This window comes from Sporisorium graminicola, chromosome SGRAM_1, assembly GCF_005498985.1.
Source record: "Sporisorium graminicola strain CBS 10092 chromosome SGRAM_1, whole genome shotgun sequence".
Taxonomy (NCBI): domain Eukaryota; kingdom Fungi; phylum Basidiomycota; class Ustilaginomycetes; order Ustilaginales; family Ustilaginaceae; genus Sporisorium; species Sporisorium graminicola.
This window is the reverse complement of record NC_043719.1, coordinates 1,575,057-1,586,864: the sequence shown is the minus strand read 5'-3', so window position 1 is coordinate 1,586,864 and position 11,808 is coordinate 1,575,057. Positions and strand designations below refer to the sequence as shown.

The 11,808-nt window shown below is 56.5% G+C and overlaps 3 protein-coding genes across 3 annotated transcripts; 1 reads left to right on the top strand and 2 right to left on the bottom strand.

Annotated features, from left to right (window-relative positions):
- Window positions 1–2,029: 2,029 nt before the first annotated feature.
- Window positions 2,030–3,364, top strand: EX895_000586 (uncharacterized protein; the record flags this gene model as incomplete). Its single annotated transcript, XM_029881187.1, has 2 exons — window positions 2,030–2,060; window positions 2,637–3,364. The coding sequence occupies 2 exons, from the start codon at window positions 2,030–2,032 to the stop codon at window positions 3,362–3,364; spliced, it is 759 nt and encodes a 252-aa protein (XP_029742573.1).
- A 598-nt stretch (window positions 3,365–3,962) lies between these two features.
- Window positions 3,963–8,300, bottom strand: EX895_000585 (uncharacterized protein; the record flags this gene model as incomplete). The annotated part of the gene is made up of 1 exon (XM_029881186.1): window positions 3,963–8,300. The coding sequence occupies one exon, from the start codon at window positions 8,298–8,300 to the stop codon at window positions 3,963–3,965; it is 4,338 nt and encodes a 1,445-aa protein (XP_029742572.1).
- A 978-nt stretch (window positions 8,301–9,278) lies between these two features.
- EX895_000584 (uncharacterized protein) lies at window positions 9,279–10,418 on the bottom strand (the record flags this gene model as incomplete). Its single annotated transcript, XM_029881185.1, has 1 exon — window positions 9,279–10,418. One exon carries the CDS (start codon window positions 10,416–10,418, stop codon window positions 9,279–9,281), a length of 1,140 nt encoding a protein of 379 aa, XP_029742571.1.
- Window positions 10,419–11,808: the final 1,390 nt, after the last annotated feature.

Genomic DNA, 11,808 nt, shown 5'->3' with positions numbered 1-11,808 from the left:
CGAAGGTGCGGAGAAGCAAGTTCAGGACTCAGGCAAGTGAAAGATCGGACCCTGCTTGTCTGACCGCTCAAGATCAGCGTGGAGAGGATGACGTCGTGACATTCTGACTGTGTATGGTCTCGAAGTCGGCCTTCGACTCGACTCGATTAGCTCGCTCTGTCTCGATGCACAGTACCGATAGCATGCACATTTGTTGTCCCACAGTCGAACACCATCTTTAGTCAGCGGTGGGCCTATGCATGGTGACCCCGGGGACGTGGCTGTGTCTTAGCACGCGGTGCTGTGCAGTATTCTCTGGAGCCTATTGATATTACAGCGGCGAGCAGGATGGTGAACGGTGACAGATGGCTAGTTGAATGGGAGTTCCAAATTTAGGACTGCTCTGCATTGAATGCGCCCAGTTGGCCTCGCCTTGGTCAATGAGGTGACCATGCCGATCCAGTCACGCACTCACTTACTCGCTAGGACAGGTTCGGAAGAGAGAAATACAGTACAGTACAGTACAGTACAGTAGATAGTCATTGGCTTTGAGCCGCGGTGGGCTGTCGAAGCAATTCAGCCGACGCCTTCAGGTTGTGCAACTCGGTAGCGCGCCAAGTGTTTGAAATCATTTTGACGTTGAGCGCCGATCTACTGCTCAAACTCGTGCTGCAGTCGAGTTGCAATCTGTGGCTTTTGGACTTTTGGTTCTCGACCCGTCTGTTGGAAAGCGTCATCGTGGAGGGGCACTAATTTGTTCTTTTTTTTCGATTGCATCTGGCCTTTGATTTCGATTTTGACTTTTGAATTGGAGCCGAATTGCCGCCATCATACTGTATTCTTTGGATTTTCGTCATGCATCCGAAACTGGTCTTTTGAATGAATGCGAGCGAGGAATGGCTGGCTTCTCTGCCCAAGAGTTGGAGAGAAGCCAGGCCAAGCAGATGTGATGTGAAACCGATCCTATGCGTGCCTGTCAAAGTCAGGTCGCTTGCGTACAAGCGGTGGATCAACAGCATCATTGAGCATCATCGCCGTCCGCCCCAAGCCTGGTTGTTGGTGTTGTGCTTCTTGCTGCATGCTCGTTCAAGCCGCTTTGGGACATTCAATCTAGTTGCAGCCATCCAGCCGTGTCTTGGTTCTCCGACAACGTCGCGCTCTCTCTCTCCCCCTCTCTTCCAGCCATGGCTCATCGAAACTCCGCTGCCGCCCTCTTGTTGCCTCTTGGCTTCTTCTGCCTCTGCTAGCTTGCCTCTGCCAAAGGTCCAGCCAAAGGTCCAGTCACTCGTCTGGTGCCGTCATCGCTGCTTGCGACTGTGTCTATGTGCTCTTCTGCCCTGCTGCGAATCTGAATCATAGCCAAGCCCAAGGTGCCAATCGTGCGCCTGCAGAGAGTCACGCTTGATTTCCGCCTGCGAGTTCTATTGCAGATTTTCAGTGTAGATCATCAGTCACAGCTTGGGGGGTTTTTTTTAGCTCTTTCGCCCTTTCGGTTGGAGCTGCACTCTCTCGCGGCTGCCGTGCCGTTTGCAACGTCACCTTGAGACCTTCAAAAAAAGGTGGAGAGACGCCGATAACCTCTTGAGGTGACAGTTTGGATGAGTCCGATCCTATTGCCCTCCTCGTGTCGCTCGCCTGTGTCAGCTCGCTCAATTCAAGCGCCGCTTTGTCTGTCTCTAATGCCAGCTCTGCCCGTGGCTGCTTCAGCTGCCCCTCCTGCACTCGATTGCAGCGTTCCGCGTCAATGAGTTCGTCGTCATTGCCCGAATCGAGACTCGTTCTGGCTCGTCCGTCTTTTGTTCTCTTTCTCTCTCTTCTCCGCTTTCCAATAAAAATCTCTCGACTCTTTCTGAATCACGTCGACACTCCCTTTCACCATCCCTACAGCACCATCCATCCTTCCTTCCGCCCTACCTTGCACGGAGGCATCGTCATCCCCATCACCATCTCCAGCGCGATTCCATCTAGGATTTCAAGCGGATTCATACCCACCGCCAACTCTTCACAGCTGGATATACCCCTCTAGTCTTCTCATAATCCTCAGCCCAACATGGTGTTCAGAGGTCTTTGCGTTGGACTCGGTAAGTGTCACCATGAAAACCCGAAGCGAAGCGAGCCGTGCTACAGCAGCGTCGGTGCATCAGGGTGGAATCGGAGGCTCTGCGAATAGGCATGCGGATGCACATTGTCTTGATAATGGCACCCGAGCAGCGCAGAGTGTGAGGTGCGGGAACCAGAAACCCGCCTGCCCACTCTCTGTAGCTTTCAGGCGTGTCTTGCAGCTTGCTGTTCTCGCTCGCATAGCAGATGCCAAGCTCGGAATAGGAGGCGGTCAAAGGATGCAGGGTCGAGGGTAATGGATGCACCTGTTTTCAACCCTGCGACCGCGTTACTATCCTGAAGCACGCACACACCGCCAAACGCATCTCGTCTTCTACTCGGTATAAAAGTCCTGGACGAAGAAGAATCATGCTGACCCACATCTCTTCCTCTGTTTCCCTTGCCCTTCTTCTTATCACCGCTGCTTCCTGCGCTGTCCTTGACGATTCTGTCACCTCGAAACCGCAACCACGAAATGACTTCCACACCTATACGCGGTCTTCGCGGCAACGTGCGCTACTGCTGGGCATCTTTCGGTCGTTTTTGCATCCACGTAGGCGAGTTCCTCACTTTTGCCGCCGTCGTGCTTGCCGTCTTCGCAAACATCGGTCAGTTGAGCAACAACATTGTAACGCGCAACATCCGCTACGTCTCGGTCGATACCTCGGGTCTCGGCGATGCCCTCTCGCGCTCTGGAAACTCCATCAACAACCTGTACGCCAACAGCCAATCCTCGCCCGTTGGTGTCGGCAACGGTATCAAGAACGACTACCAGTGGGGTCTGTACAACTACTGCGCCGGTGAAGAGTCCGGCGGCCAGCGAGCCTGTACCAAGCGTCACTTTGGATTCGAGTTCCAGCCCGTCGAGGCCATTCTTGCTGATGCTCCCGAAGGCTCGCGCCAGGAGCTGCAGAACTTCCTGCCCCGCGGCACGTTCACAAATTCCAAGTACCTCCGCGACTACTCCAAGCCCGCCATGTACCTCATTTTCATCGGCTCCTGCTTGGCTTTCATCGCCTGGGTCGCTGGCTTGCTCTCGCACCGCTTCGCCTTCCTCGGCGCTGCCTTTATCGCTCTGCTTTCCGCTCTCTGCTTGGGTGTCGGCGCCGCCCTCTTGACCGCCATCTACGTCAAGACCAAGGACTCTGTCAACAACGCCCAGTACGGCATTGTGGTGCACTATGGAGACGCGCTCTGGCTCACTTGGGCTGCCTTTGTTGCTGTTGCCCTCTCGATTGTGCCGTACATCATCTCGTGCTGCACTGGCCGAAGCGACGACTACTAATGGTGGAAGACCGCAGCTCTCGCCTGATTTGCTCTTCTTTAGCTCTTTCGACCACCTCCGACACGCGCCTTTAATCAGCCCCTCGTCCTCCGCTTCTAATTTGTTTCATATTCCCTCGTCTCCCGCCTGCTCTCAGCTGTAGCCTTTCTTGACGTTGCTCTTCACCTTCATACCCCGAGCCTCGAACTCGAGCTGCTTTTCCCTCCCCTCTCCTATCCCCTCCTCTTGCTCCTCTTCTTTTTAGCCATGTGATCGCTTTTCTCGAGCTGGTCCATGACTTGTTCACCGTTTCAAACATTTGTCGAAACGTGATGGAAATGTCTTTTCGCTTCTCCTACGATTGGCTTGGAAATGATATACGATTTTGATATGACTTTGGCGCCGCTGCGAGTGCGACCGATTACAGTGTGTGTGCTGTGCGCCAGCTGGTTCCGCGTTGCGAAGCGTTGGGCCGGCTAGGCTGGACGGAGCGTGCGGCGGCAACTGGTGGTGCATACGGAAAGAGATAGCGCTGGGGACAGGCGCGTCGGGGCCCTGAGTCCCATCAGCAAACGACATCGCGGGGAAGGAGAGCGTTGCTATCCCAGAAGACGTGCGCTTACTCGAAAAATCCGCTGCCCTTCTTAACACTCCTCTCGACCAAGACGCCGATATCTTGCATGACAAACGTCAGCACGATCCTGCCCATAAACTCGGACGACTTTTTCAAGCGTTGCAGCAAGCCCGCCCGCAACGCCGCCGGCAGAGCATAGTACGCCGTGCGGTCCGCAAACACCGTGCCTACACCCGTAGGCGAGACCAACGGGGCGCCGTGCGCCGTCAGCGCTTGTGCAGCGTGTACACTGGAAGCAGGGATCGATCCATCGGCAGCCAGGATCCACCTGAGATGCGTCGCGAGCACGCCGGACCTCTTGAACAGCCGCTGGAGCGCCTCGACGTATCCCGAGATGGATACCGAGTCGAGCGCTTTCGTCTGCCCGACTCCCGCCGCCATGCGATCCAAGCCCCTCGTAAAGCGGCTCCCCAACCCGCCAAACGCCTTGTTCTTCGCCACCCCGCCCGCACCGTCCCTACCCAACCCGCCCTCAACAACCGCCAACTTCCGACTCAAACTCGCCTGCACCTCCACCAGCAACACCTCCCACTCATCCAAACACCTTACGAACCGGCTCGCATTCGACGTCTCCAACCCACCGCCACTCCCCAACGGCATTAACAGCGCCTCCCCCCCACGCTCCACAGCCTCCAGCCCACCCACCAACGCCTCGATTGCCCGAACCTTCGTGTCGACTGACGCCAACTTCACCCCCGCCTGCCGCCACACGCTGCGGGACAGGTACAGCCGCTCCGTCACCTGTGCCCCCGAGACAATCGAGAGCCGAAGCTGCTCCATCACGTAGAAGGGTCGCAGCAGCTGGTGTGCCGGTGGTGCGGGGAGGGACGATGACAGCGGGGTGGCGGCCAAGGTCGTCGAGGCGTACGACGGTGCACCTGCGGCGAGGGACGGCAGACCGGACGGGAAAATGTCGGTGATGAGGAACGTGTTCTCTGCAGCAACACTATAGCGAGAATCCTCCGCACTGAACTCATCCAGCGCCGGTCGAGGCAACGGCATAGCCAGCGTCGAGATAGACAAATCCCCCTCAGCCGTAGCAAGACTCGTATCCGCACCACCAGTCTTGCCAACCCCGTGTGCATCGCTCGACTTCTTCAGATCGAGCGCAGACAGCGTCCTCGCAAGGTCCGGCACGGGCGGCGGCAAATGCTCACCATTTGGAGTCCCGCTTCCGGAAAGCACACCACCAGAAGCACCGGCAATGGCCGATAGAAATGCCGCAGGAATCGACGGCCTCCGCATCCCCTGCTGCGACGTCGACCGCGGCCTGCCCATCACTCCGATGCTCGAACTGCCACGACTGCTATCTTCCATCCATCCTAGCTCTTCTAGCTCTCCAGACAGTCCCTGAACAGCCTTCTCCCCGGCCTGGGACGTCTTGCGACGCTGGCTGATTGTGCCCGCGGAAGTGGACGCGCTGACTAGCGCCGAAGCTGTTGATGCGCGCGGACGGCTCACGGCAGGGCGCACGGTGATATTCGAGCTCGTCTCCATGTCCCAAGGCGTAGGGTGGTCGGTGCGTGTCCCTGCCGCCGAGACCAGCGACGGGTCGACAGCGGCCGACTCAGCGGAGACAGGTCGGTAGAGCGGTACAGCGGGTACAGATGCACCATTAGCTCCACTAGCATCATCCCTCTTGCGATCACCCAGGGACGGCATCGACGCCTTCTGACGCAGCAAAGGCCCCTTGAAGCTGAGAGCGCGAGCACGCTGCGCCAACCCCATCTTGGCTGGCCTTTCTAAAGTACGTTCGGCCACAGAAGCCTCAGGACCCGAACTCGCTTTGGCTGTCGATGTTGAAGTCAAAGAAAGCTTGGGTTGGCGCGCTTTTGCGTCAGTAGCGCTCAGGCCATCCGAAGCGCGTTCCTGCGAAGCACGACCTTCGGCAAGAGCGTCAAAGTAGGGTGTCGCCGGCGTACGCACCTCTTCTTCCAAGCCAAGCGTGCGAAGCGGCAAAGTGGACGTCGGTTTGAGACGCGATGCGGTGGCAGAGCTCCTGTGCGAGCTATCCGAGTCGGACCTGCTGTGCTGTTGCGCAAGCCCATCCACCTCACGTGCCTGTTTCACTCCGTCGCGTAGACTTTGCTTTGCTGGCGAGGGGAGTCTTGTCTTCTCCGGGGCATGAGGTGTGGATACTTCAACCGAGACGCGCGGTGTTTCTTCCGCAATCACCGGAGGCGGGAGACGATAATCTTGCGCTTCTTGCTCGTCGGCGATCGAGAGGGACATGGAGACGCGACTCCCACGCGACTCTCTCGAGCTCGGCCGTGCGTGCTCGCGGACGCGCCGACGAGGGGACGTGTTCAAGGCAGGCGATAGCGGTGACAGCGGCGCGTTCGGCATCGGCGGTGATTTGGGGAACGGATGCTGCGACGTTGACGATCGCGAAGTTTCAGCAGCCGGCTGAGGCGAGGTCGCTTGAAATACCGTGCCCACAGGCGTCATGGATAGGAAGCTCTGAGAATCGTCTCTAGGCGAGCGCTGCAGCACGTTGGGGTCAAGATACTCGTCGTTCATCCTCGGTGTCGGATCCTCCTGACTGTCATCGCGCACGCGGTCCAGCCAGTCTGCTTTGGCGGATGTCCGTGGCTGATTGCTGCCGAAGCTTGTCTCGCCGCTTTCGTCGTTGGTGTCCAGATCTGGCGAATAGATCATCGAGAGCAGACGGATACGATCGGCATACGTGTCGTGAATAACTCTGAGTCGTCTTCGCTCTTCCTCTCTGCTCGGGCGCGAGCGCTTGCCGTTGCGAGGTGCGATGCGTTCCATGACCTCCTCGAGCAAGCGTACTGCCTGCTTGTAAGCGGCGATGGCCTCGGGCACATTGTTAGCACTGTCGAGCTGCACAGCATTCTGCGCTTTTTGAAGGGCGATGGTGAGGATGTTTTTGCTGCTAAAGGGAGCGCCGTTGGCGTTGAGAAGCGAGCCGGCTGATGCGCCTGGCATGGCGCCGAGGGCGGCAATCGCGGCATCGGACAAGGTGCCACGAGGTGAGTTGGTGCTCCTTTCGTACGAGGTGCGCGATACCTCTGCCATAGCTAGCGATGCCTCGGGGTACGATGGTGTGGCTCGAGGCTCTGAAGCCTGAGAAGGGTCGCCTGCGAGCTCTTGCGAAAGCTGCCGGCTGAAGCGGTTGTGATAGTTAGCTGCGTGCGTGCCGGCCACTGAAGGCGCTCGCGACGATGTGTTACTGGAGGTTGCAGTGGCTCGAGACTCGGCTCGAGTTGAAGCAATCCCCACACTCGTCTCTGTTCCGCTGGCGTGCTCTGCCCCTTCATGGTGACGACTCCAGCTTGAAGCGCTGTACGGTTCCACATCCTCGATGCCAAGGCCGCGAGTGGCGCTATACGACAAGGGTTGAGAGGACCCGTTGGAATGATGCTGCTGATGTTCTGATTCTGGCAAGCTGCTATTGCGTGTATTTGGTGCCATTCGTTGCGAAGCATTGCGGGATTGGGCGATGAATGCTATCGAGTCGTCCTTTTTGTACGCGAGACGACCCAGTCGCCCTCCGCGGGTCTGTTGCGTAGGAGGCCCGAGGGTGGAATCTCTGTTGGAAGAGGCAGCGAAAGATTCCAGTAGATTGGATTGAGACGACGGTCTTGCTGGTCGAGCGTTGCTGGTCATGAAGTCGCTGTTCAGGCTGTTGCCGTCTGATCTGCCGGGATCTGCTTTGAAGTCGAGCATACCCATGGCACTGGCAGATCTTACGGCGTCGGGTCGTGCGTATGTAGTTGAGAGTGTGGCGGCACTGGAAGAAGATGACGCATTTGCCCCAGCATCCTCGGCTTCGTCGATGTCTTCATTCGCAGTCAAAGGCTTTGAGCGGTTGCGCCTTCCAAAGAAGCCCGAGTCGTTAGAAGAAGCGCCATCAGTGTGGTTCGTGGATGACGAGGTGGTTCTGGTGTGATTAGCTGCGTTGTTCGGCAACGACCTGCCCAAGAGAGCACCCAGACGACTACCACGGGAAGAGGGTTGCTTGGCGGGAGCTCGTGGAGGAGACGAGTGGAGCGACTCGGAACGATTGGAAGCCTCGCTGGCATCAGCAAAAGCTGCTGCGGCAAGATCCTTGGCACTGGACGGCCTAAGCCGCGAGAGGCGAGACCCTTTAAAAGGAGAGGTGTGATTCGAGCCTGACGGAACTGGTGCTCGTTCGGGAGAAGCGGGATCGAGGTGTTGACCTTCTTTGTTCAAAGATGATCGCGCTGCGTATGTATCGTTGAGCTGCGGTGGATTAGGCGAGTTGGGCACGTCGTCAAAGGAGAGAAAGGACGTTTCGCGCTCACCCTGAGGCATTGAGGAAGACGTAACTTGCGCCATGGTCAATCCAGCGCCGAGCGATGCACCTCCAAACGCACGGATATCTCTGTGTTGGCTCTGCCGATCAGCTGATCTGATTGAAGCAAGGTTAGAGACGCTTGCAGCGTGAATGTCGCAAGCGCGCTGCCCTAGCGAGTGCGGGCTACAGATCAGAGGAGCATGAATGGCGACGTGGACGTGCAGAGGCGGTGTATCGTGGTTTCCGAGGTGACGACGAGATGTGCCGGCCAGGCAAGGAGCTGCAAAAGGTAGCACCGAAGCGGTCGAGACAGGATGAGGATGGGTGAGGAGAAAAGGCGGGTCGATGGCCGAGATTGATACACCAGAATGATGGAAGGTTGCAAAAGCGTGGATGCAAAGGCTCGAAAGCATAAAAGAGATAGATGGCCGAAACACGCTTGCTGCTTGCTTGGCTCGACTTGTCTCGACTCGTCTTGGTTCAAGCGTGGACCCTCTTCGTTGCCGTTCACACAGACCAGCATGAGTCGCGCCGCTCCGCTTGTGCGAACGGTTCTCACTCTGTGCAGTTTGGTATTTTAGCAAAGTAATTTGAAAATCCTAGCCGCATCTCGTGAGCTTCTTTTGCCTTTTGGCTTTGGAGTGACAGCAGCGTGACAGCAGGCGTATGCCTTCCCGGCTCAGCGCGACGGATTCATGTGTGAGAAGCGCTTCTGAGATTTATACTGTAGCTGGCCCCCGTGCTGCAACACTCCGCCGAACGCGCTCAAGCACCAAGACCCAAGTCGCAGTCTACATCGCGACCCCACCAACGAATCTCGACCACGATCATCAACGACAGTAGTAAGATTGTCCAACGAAAGAGTGTGTAGAGACAAAACTAAAGAGGGGAGAAACGAATACAAAAATACAGTGTAGAGCTCGATGGACCCATGACAAATACCGACTGCTCGACAACGCGGCAGGCTTGGCACTTCCAGAACAGCGACGACGACAGGACACAAGCAGCGATAAAAACATCTAGTCTAAGCTCAGCCTCGGTTGCAGGTGGAGCACGCTGGTGCTGCCGTCGCCCAGATGCGTGAGCGCTTTGCCGTCGTAGCCAACCAAGTAGCCGTTGTCGGCGCCAGCTGCTGCGGCTGCGCGTTCTTTGCGAGGACGCGAGATGGCATGCTTGAGGCCTCGGTCAAAGTTGAGCATGCACTGGATGGTCATGACCGCCGTGATGAGTAGTAACAGCATCGAGAGCGTCGAGAATACCGTCAAACTCTTGTACACCTCCTTGTATAATGTTTCCTTGAGCTGCCAGATGCGGAACAGCTTGTAGACAAAGTACACCATGGCTCCCGTCAAGCCGACCAAGAAGAGTAGCATGCCATACTTGAGCTCCTTGCGTACCGAATACCACGCAAACAGAAGGATGAGCAGCGAAAAGGGCGCCGAGATAATGGTGATCCATCGTTCTGCCGAACCGATCTGCCTGACCACCAGAACCAGCTGGATGCAGTAGGCGATGAAGATGAAGAAGTCAAACTTGAGCAGAGCTACGTAGATCTGGTAGTGCAGGTAGCAACGTTTGAGACTGCGGTCGGCGCCAATCTTTTTGTAGATTTGCCATCCAAACTCTTTCCAGAGCTTCCAGCCCAGACCCACGAAGGAGAGTTCGGCAATGGCGATCACGATGGGGATGGCACCCGTCAGCACCTGCACGGGCACCGTCTGGGAAGATCCTTCAGCGACACCGTCACCGAGAACCGAGCGCATTTCTGAGATCTGAATGAGTGAGTAGACCAGGAAGCACGCGTTGAAGATGATGGCGCCGATCACCAAGATAGTGTTCCTGTTGATCACTGCGTCGACAGCGAGCAAGAATTGGTAGATGTGCGCGATGGAAAAGACGATGACGAACACGGGAAGCGCTCTCGACTTGGACTCGTCGTCGAGGGATGGATGCATCTTGCGGTGAAACTGGTAGCGAGCAAAGAGCACGCTCTCGATTGCAATGTTGATGGATGCTTCTGCGAGCGTGATGAGCAGGAACAGGCGACATGCCCACGAGTCGGGGATCCACGCCCAGAGTCTGCTGACGCCTCTGGCCGGTGGCGGATATGCATATGACCTTTGGCGGCTGGAGCCCGTGGATTGAGAAGGGAGACCCATGACCGGCACGGGGCTGCGAGGGTTGATGAGCTGACCGAAAGTTTGGAGGAGTATGTGAAGAGCGTTGGCTTATGAACGGTTCCTGAGCGTCACGGACTGGACCGGCCAAGAGTGACGAAAGACAGGAAAGATTGGCTGCCACAGGCAAGAGCACACCGAAAAGCAAGCGTGATTCGGTGGACCGTGGCTGTTTCGCTATTACGGGAGAATCGAAACGGGAAGAGTCTGGTCTGCTGTCGAAGATGAACTTGTGTGAGGGTTGAACGGTCGAGCGGGCGGGTTGGAGGCTGGGGAGGAAATGAGCGTGTGAGGTCAGAAATTACGTAGCCAAGGAAGGTGGAGAGGGTGGGAGAGCGAGACGAATGATTAAAGATGAAGATGGAGATGGAGATGGAGATGGAGATGGTGATGGTGATGGTGATGGAGATGGAGGTGTTGGTGGAGATGACGGTGATGAGTGACGAACGATATCGACGAGGGACAGGAGCGACAAAAGGTGTCGGTCTCGGACAAGGCACGGCTAAGCGAGCAACCCCGAAATGGTACTAGTCACATTGCTTCGGCTTGGCTTGGCTGGCAACTTGCGTTTCCAGCGTGGGGTCCACGGCAGGGCGACAGAGCAGAGCCACGAGAGACCAACACACAGACTCGGCACAGACAATACGCGCAGAAGAGTGAATTTGGCAGCTTTTCCTTTTTACTTTTTTTAAGCGTGTCATCGGATCTGTGTGAACTTTGGTACAGACCGAACAGAACACAGGGCAGTTTAGTCAAGAGCGGGATGCAAGGCGAGCATGACAACGCGGCATCCCGTGGCTCACAGCGCGGTCGTGCTTCCTCCGACAATAAAGAAGCAAAGGAGCGTGCCGTACCACAAAAGCTTGCCACATGCGATTCCGATGTTGATTTCAAATGCGTGAGTGAGTGAGTGAGTGAGTGAGTGAGTGAGTGAGTGAGTGAGTGAGTGAGTGAGTGAGAGAAGGCCGCTGCCGACCTCGAATGCAATTGAGAACAGATCGGTATTCGTTCGGTTCCCCTCCGACGGCCAAATGAATAGAGAGCGAGTCTCATCCTGAAATGACTCGGCTTGATCTGCACACCCAACCGCTCACGGCTCTTTAGCAAAAGCCGAGCTTCCAAAGTTGAGCTTCCCACGCATCACAGCCAGTTGAGAATGAGCACAAACACCCGAAGGGTAGTCTTAAACAAGCAAGCAGGCACGCTAGGATACAAGGCAATCAATCCATTCGATGATACGTTGAAGTTATCTGCTGATACAGACCGAGAGGTGGAGAATGTAGCTGATCACAATTGTGTCCTCGTCTATGACTGTGAGCAAGAAAGCCACAGAGACGGGACACACTCAAATCGCCAGCCTTCGTTTTGGTCA